We start from the raw sequence: 13,134 nt of genomic DNA on the forward strand, positions 1-13,134 counted from the left end.
TTTCAAAAGGCCTATATAGAAGCTTTTTGCAAAAAGAACAGAACTTTTATTGCCATTTTATGCATTAACATGCCTCGGTGAGTAAATCAGATTAAAAAGCTGCTTTGACATAACGGTTGTGTAATAATTTACTTTTGAAGCCTATCTTATCACCTCTTGTTTTAGAAAAGTACAGAAAGCAGATGGTAAAGTCCCAAGGGCAACTTGACATGGTACAGGAACCAAAAATACTCACCATTAGCACAAGAACTCTACGTGCAAAGCATATGGATACATTCAGGTTAAGAAGAGTTAACGGTTATCTAGTTTAGATAAACACACTTTCCACTAAATTGGAAGGTTGTCATTTGGGTTAGAGAAACAATGAACACCTGATATTTTTTAAAATATCACCCTTTTTGGTCTTCTGCTAAGACAGACAATAGGTTTGGAAGGACTTGAGGGAAAGTAAATGGCAGAATTTAAAATTTTTGGGTGAGCCATCCCTTTAAAAAAAAAAAAAAAAAAAAAAAAAAATGGGAGTGTGGAATAGAAAGCAGATAAGAGCTCTGGCATGTTCAAATTCCAAAAGTCAGACAAAGCATGTTATGCAATGCAATTTTTTTTTAATGCAATATGATTGAGGAGAGCATTTACAATAAAATTAAGTTGTACATTAAGCATTCAAGACTGATTACATACAGAAAACTCTAGAAAAGAGAGAGACACAAATAAATAGGTCTACTTTTAAAAGGATTAGCCCCCATCCCCTTCCCCGACAAAAATACTGAGTTGCGTTTGAACTGTACACAGAGTCGCCGCAAGTCTTGCACACAAATAGACCTGCATTATTACAACAGAAGCCTTAAAGCAATGCCTTTGGTCTAAATTGCAAGAGGGGTTATATGCTACGGTCATACTATAACTATGAAGCACATGGCAATCACTTACAATAAAAGAGCAAAGGCAGGCGTATTGGATATTGTATGCAACTTTCAGACACTAATCAGTTGGGGAAAGAGTTCAGTAGCAAACATGTCATCCCAAGAGCCCTCAGAGCAGAGAGGGGATGAAATGTTGCTGAAGGGGGAGGGAGATCTCTCACATCCAGAGTCACTGTATGCATCCGTCAGACTCGAAACCTTCTCGTAGTCGCTGAAGGAAGAGGCGTCGGAGAGGAAGTCATCAACCGCGTCTGGATTCTGATCTATCACAGGGATGACCACTTCCTCTGGTTCGTCTTTAACGGACACCGTTTGGACTTCCACCTCGATTTCTTCATCGACCTCACAGAAGGCAATGGAATCCTCGCTTTTGACATCGAAAATGCTCTCCTCGCTCACCACCTCTGCGGGTTTGGTGTAGATGTGGTCAAAGTGGATCAGTTCATTAAGGGCCTCCAGCTTAACTGGTGCGGGCCCCAAAGCTGCAGGTGGGGAGGAAGGTACTTGCTCTCCGGCACCCCCAACCAGCTCAAGCTCTTGGTGGGCTTCCTGTGCTTCTTGGAGTTCTGTTTTGAGGAAGAGTTCTGGGTCAAGGATGTCCAGAATACCAAGTAAGAGATCAGACTGCAGGTGACAAGAATTCAAAGTTAGTTTTTGTTGGTGCACAGCAAATGAGAGAATTCTAAACCTCGGAAAACCAAGAGACAAAACCGCGGGATATTTACCTCAGTGTCTGCAGGGCCAGGGCTGTGAGTATCCATGGTGAAGTCTTCAGATTTGGGGACTGCTGGGCCTGCACCTGCTGCGGAGGCACACGTAGCCTGAGTGCTGCGGACTCAGAAGACCCGGTCACCAAACCCAAATCGCTCACTGCGGACTCCAGTACCTGAACCTAAAAGAGAATGAGAGGCGTTAGTGGGAAGTGGAAAAACTACTCTGTTAACCACCGGTTTAGCAACTAATGATAATATGACAAACTACAGTCTTTTTACCTTCTCTTTTTCCTCCAAGGTATCCAACCCCAGTCTCTGTCTCAACTCCTCATTCTCACTTATCAGTTCGCTCGTCTTCTCTAGCAACAACCTGTTTTCGACATGAAGTTTCTGATTCTGTGGAAAAACATAAAAATTAATTCTGAGCAGCAAAGGTCTGAAGGTCTGAAAAATGAAGATCTATTTTGCACATTAGATGGAACTTAAAAGAAAAAAAAAATTTATGATAAGGGTCAGCCAAAGTACCTCAAGCTCCAACTCCAAAACTTGCTGCTCCAACTCCCCCATTTTGGCCTTTTTTCTGTCTCTTGCTGTCTGTGCAGCAACTCTGTTCTTCAGTTTCCTAAGAATGAAATCATACCGGTTTAAACATGCTTTTTTTTGGGGATAAATTATATACACAAGATTTATTTGGGACATGATATAGTGGGAAAACCATATATATTTTATTTTGTTTATTCAATTTATATTTATATATTCCTATAGTTATTTTATATAAAACAAACATTTCCTCTTTACTAAGCAGGTCAGACGATTTTGAGGAAATGGCGCATGCGCAGTCATGTTCCTGCCACGCAGGCAACTATATTATTTCAGAGGGGGAGGGACTGACCGGCAAACCCCAATGATCTTGGCTGGGATTCAAATTCTTCCATATGGAAGGGTCAAATTTGTTCATTTTTAGCAATTCCTGAATTTTACATATTAGAGCGTCAATGTATGAAACTAAATATTGGTCTTCTGGTGAATTATTTCGGTTCAACCCGGTTTCAAACCAACTAAATAGATTAAAGGATGATGAAATTAAATCCCAGCTCGTCTCACCTTCGAAGTGCCTTTTCCTCTGGGCTCAGATGTGTGAGTCTCTGCCTTTTGCGCAGTGGTTGTCCAGAGATGGTGGAGTCGGAGTCTGAAGAGGCTTGGTTCGGTATCATGACAGATATTGAACGGCTGTATCCGCCCTGTGTCGCCACGGACGAAGCGCTCGGTTTTCCCGATATTAGAAGGACTTTGTGGGCTCCTCCGGTCCCAGCTGTAACTACGACCATGTTGTGTAGTTTTGTGGATTAGGATCTGTGCGAAGACCCCTTACTGTATTGTTTAGGGGTGGGAAAATGTCCTAAAAAAAAATCGTCTTAATTCCCCGTATGCACTTCCCCTTCGATCTCTGAAAATTGAAGGAATGGAAACGCTCGCGTTCTTTTTCTACCGTCGTGGGGCGCTGCGATTGGCTGCCGGGACCACTGACGTATTCTGACGTATTTGGACGTCAGTCTGCTTGAGTTAAATTAGCTGGTGTAAGTTTCATGTTTACGCCGTGGACATTCATACTCATGACATTATTTTTCATATGGATTTTTAAATAAAAATTCTAGACTTATAATAAAATTATGTAAAGAATATGATCTTATTCATTTCGATCTAATTATAAATCAATTCAACAAAAATGTGATATAAATGTGGTCTAAAGCCAAATTTTATAAAAAGCCATTTTATAAAAATAAAGCATTATTTAATCTCATGCCCTTCATTTTTCTTTTTTTTTTTTTTTCAAATCTATACACTATGTAAATTGATGTAGGCCTGTTTTGCATATTGACATGAAAAGCTACTCCAGCTAACAAAATTCATGTGTACATGTGAATTTTAGTGCTTCTGAAACTACATCAGCTTGTGTCAATATTGATTACATTACATTTGCTTTTTAAAGAGGATTGCTTTTTTAATGTTTTCAATTACATCATCTTTTTCAAATTACATAAAATGGTCAGGAACCTATTAGACCTTGTTTCAGAAGTCTGATGCCTTTTTATTTTATATGATTGTAAGAAAAGTACACTGAATGAGTTGAATTTAACTATTACAAGTGATTGCATCAGAAAATATCTTTTTTAATCCCCTCAGTTCATTAGGAAACGAGATCAAGTGCTTAAGATCCCGCTTTGTTGTGAAAGCCTGTGCATTTTGATCCCTATACCATTTGAAGGAGGTTAAATTAGCTGTAATTGGAACAGACTCATTAGCAAACATTTACTTGAACGAAGATGTACCGTCAAAGGAACAGCTGAACAAAGGAGAAACTTCTGAGAGGACTTTCATGTCCTAAAAAATCCCTCCTGAGAGTGAGAGTGTGGGCAAAGTGGGTTTCACTATTTGGACAGCATAAATTTACATGAAGTCTATGTTTGGAAAATACTTTTTCATAAAATCTGCATATGACTCTCATAATGGGGAACTCTTAAAAAAAAAAATAGAAGCTGAGTCATTCATTAATTTATCCCTTTATGTCAATTGTATGGGAGGTTTCATCACATGGTTTTGGGATTTTTATCATTTGAAATGTAGAAGTACATTTGGAATAGCCTAAATTTTGAATGATTTACAGGTGGTCCTCTGTATAAGCATCCTGTAACAGTGCAGGAATTGTGTATTAAAGGTGTAGCTGTTGCAGCCCGTTAAAAGAAAAGTCTGTCACCTCAACTTCTATGTTTGTGTGGAGAGCAAACAGCGGCTGTTTGCTTTACATACTACTATAGCCGTTAACCAACATTGTAAATCTAGATGTAGAATATGCAAAATTCATTGGGATGTGGAGGGTACCAGGCCACTATAAGAGAAGTTAGTTATTACTTACGAAATCTCTAGCAGATGCTATTCAGATTGACATTTTGATTCTAAAGCTAATAAAACTCAAACATTTAAAAATGTGACAGATTCTGTCACCGTTTACTCACCCTCATGCCATTCCAAACCTCTATGGCTTTCTTTCTTCTGTGGAACATAAAAGAAGATATTTTTAGAAATTCAGTGCAAGTCAGTGGTAAAACTGTTTGGTTACCAACATTTCCTTAAAATATCTTCTTTTGTATAGATTCGGAATGACTTAAGGGTGAGTAAATGCTAAGAGAATTTTCATTTTTGGATGAACTAACCCTTTAAGTGTCCAAAAACATTCAATTACCTTCCCTATTTCTGAGAACAGAGTGGGCACATCCCTGGTCTTGCGTTTTAATATTTAGTTTATGATGTAACATGCCTGCAATCTCTGTTTGGACTGTGAAGGGAACTGAAACCTCAACTTTTGGACTTAGTTATTTGTCATTTAGCAGATGTTTCTCCCACTTAAGCTGCTTATAGCACACTAATCAGAGGGGCAGTCCCCCTATAAGTGCCCTGCTCAAGGACACTAATGCTGAAAGGGCAGAACTGTAGTCACTGTACATTTTCTAGGCTTGTTTGGGATTTGTTTATGAGAGAAACATTCTTCTGTTCATTTAAGTTGTTCTTTTGCTGGTACATCTTTTCTTGTCCCTTCAATAAGTATCAAGAGCACATGATTAGTCATTTTTTTACATGCATTTCACCTGAAAAACCTTAAGGGGAGTCCCCAAAGTGCACTGGTTTTCTCTCTCACTAGCTAATGTGTTGATCGCTGTTAGTCTTTAGCATACTTCCTGTGAAACAGGAACTATGTTTGAGCAGAAAATGTTTCTGGGTGAAGAAAAAAAAAATATGTGAGTTGGCAAATTGACTATAGGATGATGAAACCTGCAATTCTGGTTAACAGTGACTCTTGACAAAGTCGTTGTGACATTCTACTACAATGTTTGCCAATACTTTGTAGGTTAAACTGACTGTTAAAATATCTTGTGGGTTAAAGGGATCGTTTGCCCAAAATGAACATTCTGTCATCCTTTATTCACCCTCAAGTTGTTCCTAAAATTTCTTTCTTCTGCTAAACACAAAAGAAGATATTTTGAGGAATGTCAGTAACCAAACAGTTGATGGACTCCATTGACTTCCATAGTATTTTTTTTTTGTTCCATACTATGGAAGTCAGAGGGACCCATCAACTGTTTGGTTACCCATATTCTTCAAAATATCTTCTTTTGTGTTCAACAGAAGAAAGAAATTCATACAGGTCTGGAACCACTTGAGGGTGAATAAATTATGAGTTTTCATTAAAATACTGACCATTAAAAGTGCAATATAGTGTCATTGGTGCTAACATAATTTGCATTAATTAGCATAACAATTTATTCAGAGAGGCACTTGTGTACTTGGCTGCAGTTAAATGTCTAAAACTACAACAGCACTCAAACTCCAACCCGATCTTTCACAAAGTGGTGATTTGTTTGAATTCATACGATGTGATTTGTAGGGAAATGCATGATTTTTAGAAAAAAAGCTCCGCTCCTAACAATCAGTAAGGCATGAGTAGATTGTACAAAAATGTACAAGTGAGATTGTACAAATTCATTTGACTTAGCCACCAATTTGTCAAAACGTGAAATAAAAGCGAAATGTCATGAGTGTTGCAGACTCTCGCAAATTCTTACAGTACTTTTTCAGTTTCAGATCTTTCTCTCTTTCCATATATTCCATATATATGTAAAAAGGAAATATAAAAATAAAAACAAAAACTGAAATAGCATTTCATTGATAGTAAAATAACATTGCTCTGTGTCATGCATCTGTTTATACTAATGAATGAATAGAGCTATTCATCTCTATTACAATGATCGCATTGCAACATGACAGAGCTTTATTTCTTTTTTACTCTTATATGGAACAAATAGTAAAGCAATACAAAACTAAATGAAATTTGTTGCATAATGCATAATTTGGTGTTTCTGGCTGACGCTGTCTTGCATGATCACTTGTTGATCAGTTAATGCTACAGAATCAACAGTGACACTCCAGTTAGGGTGGGAACGTCTGTGGCATTTTACCTATTGTTGTGCGTGTTGTAGGGATAATGGGGCGTTGAAGGGTCACACCCGTTCACACACGCACACAGCTGGTTTACTCCCATGGTTTAGACGATGTTTACCCAATCCTAGATCACACTTCCCTGTGTGTATCCACACCGCCTGCTCCTTTCCCATCCATTTCAGTCAGAGAATACTGGCAAACCTGAATTAATATGACTTTGGGTCTTAACTGTCACCTTTTAATCAACTTTTTTTTTTAATTCATGTCTTAATGCTGAATAACAGTATTACTTTGTTTTAACAACTTTTGAACGTGTTTAATACAAGTAAACAAGTAATACAATACAAGTAATTAATACAAGTGTTACAAATATCCTTTTACTCTTGCACATGTCTCATTGAAGCAACAATTGTGTAACTAATTGCAAAACCTCAAAGGTGACTCTGCCATGGAAATTATCTCTGATCAAACGGTCTGAAGTAGTGGATGTCTTTTTTTATGTTTTATCTGGGCACAAGGTTATCAGCATTTGCATGTGTTTTAAATACTGGAAATAGATCATTCTCTTAGAGGAGGGCTTTTTGAAAAGTGCTAAACTTTTGTGTGGTCTGAACGCATTTTATAGCCGTTATTGAACAGATCTTGTTAACTTGAACTGTGCACATTAATGCTGACTATTCAAAAACAGTTGTAATAGCTTTCAAATTTATATTATTAGACAGTGTTGAGTTACGGAATCAGATTACTTTTTAAAGTAACTAGTAAAGTAACGCATTACTTTTAAATTTACAACAAAATATTTTTCAAAAAAGTAATGCTTTTTTCCCATTTATTGATTGACACTTCTACTGTTGAGAGAAATTGGAAATGAGAGATAAAGGTATTGTGTGCGCTGTGTGAACATGATGGTTTTTGTAATTCTAGGCTGAGCATGCATTTACTCATCTTGCTTGTACAAAGATAGATTCAGTATTCTCTTAAAATGAATAAAAACAGTGAAATGCAACCTCAGAATATTATGCAAACTGGCAAAAATTAAATATGTTAAAATACACAAACATACTTTATGTATTTTAATTATCTCACTTAAGCAATATCTTTGCTGCTGACCTTGGATGATCCAATTCAACCAAACAATAAGCAAAAAAAATGACTTTACATTAATACCACATTTATGTTGCATGTTTTTATTGCTGAAGTAAGAGTGTTGAAAATTTGGTGATTAACTTAATAATTCTGTATATATACCATATACACAAACAAAACTGACTAATAATAAACCTAACATTATATTATCAAAAATTGAACTTAAGCATTATATTGAGGCCCTAAAAGATGCAAGAAATAAAAAAGCAAAATGGATTTATAGAGTTTTTGAATCCTTTTCGTTTGAATTTTTTTTGTAAGTTATCTTCTGTATAGTTTTTTTTTATTTATTTTTCTTTTTTTCTGTTGTGATGCTATTAGGAATGTAATAGGCAATAGCTGAATACATGTGATCCTCTGTATGTGTATTGTATATTATGTTATTGTTCTTTGTAATGGCCACCTAATGTTAAATACTCATGACATTAAAGGGTTAGTTCACCCAAAAATGAAAATAATGGCATTTATTACTCACCCTCATGTCGTTCTACAGCCGTAAGACCTAAGATATTGTTGATGAAATCCGATGGCTCAGTGATGCCTCTATTGAGAGCAAAGCCATTCCAGCTTTCAAGGTCCATAAAGGTACTGAAAACATATTTGAAACAGTTCATGTGAGTTCAGTGGATCTATCTAAATATTATAAAGTGACAAGAACACAGTGACAAGACTTTTCAACAATATTTATATGGGCCGATTTCAAAACACTGCTTCGGAGCTTTACGAATCAAATCAGTGAATCGGAGCGCCAAAGTCACGTGATTTCAGCAGTTTAGCCGTTTGATAAGAGATCAGAATCACTAATTCGAAACAAAAGATTCATAAAGCTCAGAAGCTTCAATTTATTAAGCAAAAAGCAAATAAAGAAAGGGCCTTTACATTTCCCAAAAATATAACTTTTTTTATTTTTTTAAAAAGCAAGCCCAGCCTGGGTGACAAAAAGTAATGTAATGCATTACTTTTCATAAAAAAAGTAACTAAGTAACACAATTAGCTACTTTTTTAGAGAGAAATGCAATATTGTAACTTATTACTTTTAAAAGTAATTTTCCCCAACACATTAGATAATCTGCAAATTAACTAATAAAAACAATTTTACAAGGAAAATGCATAGCATATGCTACTGCAGAGGCTGTAAAGCCTGACCTATTCCCTTTCTTTTTCTTTTTCTAATTTTTAGAAAAAAATGCATACATATATATATATATATATATATATATATATACACACTATATTGGTTTTACATGCACATGAACTTTAATGACATCCCATTCTTAATCCGTAGGGCTTAATATGGAGTTGGCCCACCCCTTGCAGCTATAACAGCCTCAACTCTTCTGGGAAGGCTTTCCACAAGGTTTAGGAGTGTGTTTATGGGAATTTTTGACCATTCTTATAGAAGCACATTTGTGAGGTCAGGCACTGATATTGGCGAGAAGGCCTGGCTCACAGTCTCCGCTCTAATTCATCCCAAAGGTGTTCTCTCGGGTTGAGGTCAGGACTCTGTGCAGGCTAGTCAAGTTCCTCCACACCAAACTCGCTCATCCATGTCTTTATGGACCTTGCTTTGTGCACTGGTTCACAGTCATGTTGGAACAGGAAGGGGCCATCCCCAAATTGTTCCCACAAAGTTGGGAGCAGGAAATTGTCCAAAATGTCTTGGTATACTGAAGCATTAAGAGTTCCTTTCACTGGAACTAAGGGGCCAAACCCAACCCCTGAAAAACAACCCCACACCATAATCCCCCCTCCACCAAACTTTACACTTGACACAATGCAGTCAGGCAAGTACCGTTCTCCTGGCAACCACCAAACCCTGACTCATCCACCGGATGGCCTGACAGAGAAGCGTGATTCGTCACTCCAGAGAACACAGTGCTCTAGAGTCCAGTGGCGGCGTGCTTTACACCACTGCATCTGACTTTTTGCATTTCACTTGGTGATGTAAGGCTTGGATGCAGCTGCTCGGTCATGAAATCCCATTCCGTGAAGCTCTCTACTGTTCTTGAGCTAATCTGAAGGCCACGTGAAGTTTGGAGGTCTGTAGCTATTGACTCTGCAGAAAGTTGGCGACTTCTGCGCACTGTGCCCCTCAGCATGCGCTGACCCCGCTCTGTGATTTTATGTGGCCTACCACTTCGTGGCTGAGTGGCTGTTGTTCCCAATTGCTTGCACTTTGTTATGACACCACTAACAGTTGTATGTGGAATATTTAGTAGTGAGGAAATTTCACGAATGGACTTATTGCACAGGTTGCAACCTATCACGGTACCACGCTTGAATTCACTGAGCTCCTGAGAGCAACCCATTCTTTCACAAATGTTTGTAGAAGCAGTCTGCATGCCTAGGAGCTTGATTTTATACATCTGTGGCCATGGAAGTGATTGGAACACCTGAATTCAATGATTTGGAGGGGTGTCCCAATACTTTTGGCAATGTAGTGTATTTAAGAGAACAGTATTTAACCTTTAGACAAAATCAAAATCCAAAAAAGTGCATATGTGCTTTTTGTTGAGTATCAAATTTTTTGAGCTCATAGTATTACAGTTATGCTTAGAATTATTGGCATTCTTGGTAAATATGATCAAAGATGACTGTAAAAATAAATCTGCATTGTTCATCCTTTTGATCTTTATTTCATTAAATTAGCAAAAATCTAACCTTTCATTGAAGGAAAAGAATTGAAAATGGGGATATGAAATATGAAATAAATGTTTTTCTTCTATAATTATTGGCACCCTTTTGTTGAATATTTTTTGCAACCTCCTTTTGCCAAGATAACAGATAATCCTATAATGCCTGATGAGTTTGGAGAACACCTGACAAGAGATCAGAGACCATTCCTTCATGCAGAATCTCTCCAGATCCTTCAGATTCCAGCTCCATGTTGGTGCTTCTTCTCTTCAGTTCACTTCACTCATTTTCTATAGGGTTCAGGTCAGGGGACTGGGACAGCCATGGCAGAAGCTTCATTTTGTGCTCAGTGACTCATTTTTGTGTTAGTTTTGATGTTTGTTTTGGATCATTGTCCTGATGGAAGATCTAACCTCGGGCCAATATTGGATTTCTAGCAGAAGCGGTCAGGTTTTGAGTTTTAATCTGTTGGTATTTGATAGAATGAACAAGATGTCCAGGACCTCCAGCAGAAAAATACACAACTTTAAACATCCAGCAGTATATTTAACCGTGGGCATGGGGTACTTTTTATCCATGTGCACCAAACCCATCTGGTGGGTTTGCTAGCAAAAAGCTCTTTTTTTAATTTCATTTGACCATAGAAGCCGGTCCCGTTTGAAGTTCCAGTCGTGTCTGACAACTGATTATGCTGGAGATCTTTTCGGAATGAGAGCAGAGGATTTTTCTTGAAACCCTCCCGAACAACTTGTGGGGATGTAGGTGCTGTTTGATATTTTTTAGGCTTTCTGAGACTCAAGACTCAACTAATCTCTGCAATTCTCCAGCTCTGATCCTTGAAGAGTCTTTGGCCACTCAAACTTTCCTCCTCACCGTGCATTTGGATGATTTAGACACTCGTCCTCTTCAAGGCAGATTTGTAACTTTGTTAGTTAATTGGAACTTCTTAATTATTGCCCTGATAGTGGAAATGGGGATTTTCAATGCTTTAGCTATTTTCTTACAGCTACTTTCTATTTTGTTAAGCTCAACAATCTTTTGCTGCACATCAGAACCATATTCTTTGGTTTTACTCATTGTGATGAATGATTACGGGAATTTGGCCTTTGTGTTTCCTCATGTTTAAACTCTTGTGGAACAGGAAGTCATGGCTGGACAATTTCATGCTCCTAGTCACCCTGGTATGCTAAAAAAATGTAAATATGACTGGCAATATACTTCAGAGATATTTTACTCATAAAAAAATTCTAGGGGTGCCAATAATTGTGGCCAAAGTGTTTTGGAGAAAAACATTTATTTCATAATGTGATTTTTCCCCCACTTTCAATTATTTTCCTTCAATGAAAGGTTAGATTTTTGCTAATTTTATGAATTAAAGATCAAAAGGATAAACAAAGCAGATTTATTTTTATAGTCATGTTTGATCATATTTACCAAGGTTGCCAATAATTCTGACCACAACTGTATAGAAGAATATGGACCTCATACGTGAGGAAGAAAAAACACCTCAGTTTTATTCAGAGGCCCAAACTGAGCAAAAATATGCAATTTGGTGCAGTTACTGATATTTATATAGCAACATTTATATAATTCCTTGATCCATAAAAAATTTGTTGTGTGAACTGACCCAAATTTCACGAGTGGGATCTTGCTTATTGTCAGTGTGCCAGCGTGTTGTGGTGTCTCTGCCAGACTGTTGTTAGCAGAATAAGCTGTGCTTTGTTTCTGGAATAGCTGACAGTGCGGGGTCTTTGTTGCTCAGCCCCCCTTGGCGTTCCCCTCCACTCTGTCTGCCTGTAAAAACAACAACAACAACTACATGACCCCAAACAACAACTCTCACTTTCACCCACGGGCCTTGCAAGAAGAGCCTTTTGCTGAGAGGGGGACGTGAATGCATAGTGAAATGGTTTCATGTTCTATATATGTACTGTTTCTTTTGATGGTCATTTGTTAGCCTGACAGAATAGATCATGTTTTCTGTCATGCACTTAACTGCCCTGTCTTGTGCTCTTCTGTTCATTAACTGGCTTTGCTTTTGCCAGAAGTGAAGTGTTTGTTGGCTCTGATTCACTGCAGCTTCACAGTCAACAGGTTAAGGGTGTTTTTCCTCTGAAGCACCTCCTGGTGGAAAATACCCAGAGGTAGCAGCATCACCACCTGAGCCTTGTAGTTATCACATTTGAAGACCATGTGATAAGAATATTAGCCTGGAAAACTTCTTAAAGGAATACAGTAGTGTCCAAAGATGTCTAGAGGAGTTTGTTTAATCACACTCAAAAAAAAAAAAAAAAAAAAAAAATCAAAATATGAGGATATTACACTATATATATAAAATACTTTGTTGATTCTCTCTTGTTTTTGTTTATGTGTTCATAATTTCTTTGATGACAGATTTGCCAAAAATGACGTCCATACAATTTGTCATGTTTCACTGCGTTATCACAATTGAAACAATTGTCTCCAAGCAATATAATTGCAAAATCGTTAGATAAAACGTCACGACCATGGCATAAAAGTTAAAAATTATGACCAAAAATCTAAAAAATATATTTTATGTCATAATTATGATGACGTTTCATCTCAAAATTTGGACATTTTGTCATAATTATTCTGAGTTCTCTGACGGTCTCCTCCTTTAATATCTCATTGTCTGACAAGCCTTACAACATTTTACTCAAAACTTGGATTGCTAAATTAAATGTGCAGGGTAAGGAGGTCAT

At 37.4% G+C, this 13,134-nt stretch overlaps 2 protein-coding genes across 2 annotated transcripts in view; one reads left to right on the top strand and one right to left on the bottom strand.

The window, feature by feature from the left end:
• znrf3 (zinc and ring finger 3) overlaps nucleotides 1-13,134 on the top strand; it is a 129,186-nt gene that overhangs the window by 13,439 nt on the left and 102,613 nt on the right. The window lies entirely within an intron of this gene.
• xbp1 (X-box binding protein 1) lies at nucleotides 576-3,098 on the bottom strand. Its single transcript, XM_067407731.1, is given in 6 exon segments — nucleotides 576-1,547; nucleotides 1,649-1,732; nucleotides 1,735-1,815; nucleotides 1,916-2,032; nucleotides 2,162-2,258; nucleotides 2,741-3,098. Coding segments are annotated over 6 exon segments (1,176 nt in total). The 5' UTR covers nucleotides 2,965-3,098; the 3' UTR covers nucleotides 576-974.

The sequence above is a fragment of the Chanodichthys erythropterus genome, chromosome 13, assembly GCF_024489055.1.
Source record: "Chanodichthys erythropterus isolate Z2021 chromosome 13, ASM2448905v1, whole genome shotgun sequence".
NCBI classification, from domain to species: Eukaryota; Metazoa; Chordata; class Actinopteri; order Cypriniformes; family Xenocyprididae; genus Chanodichthys; species Chanodichthys erythropterus.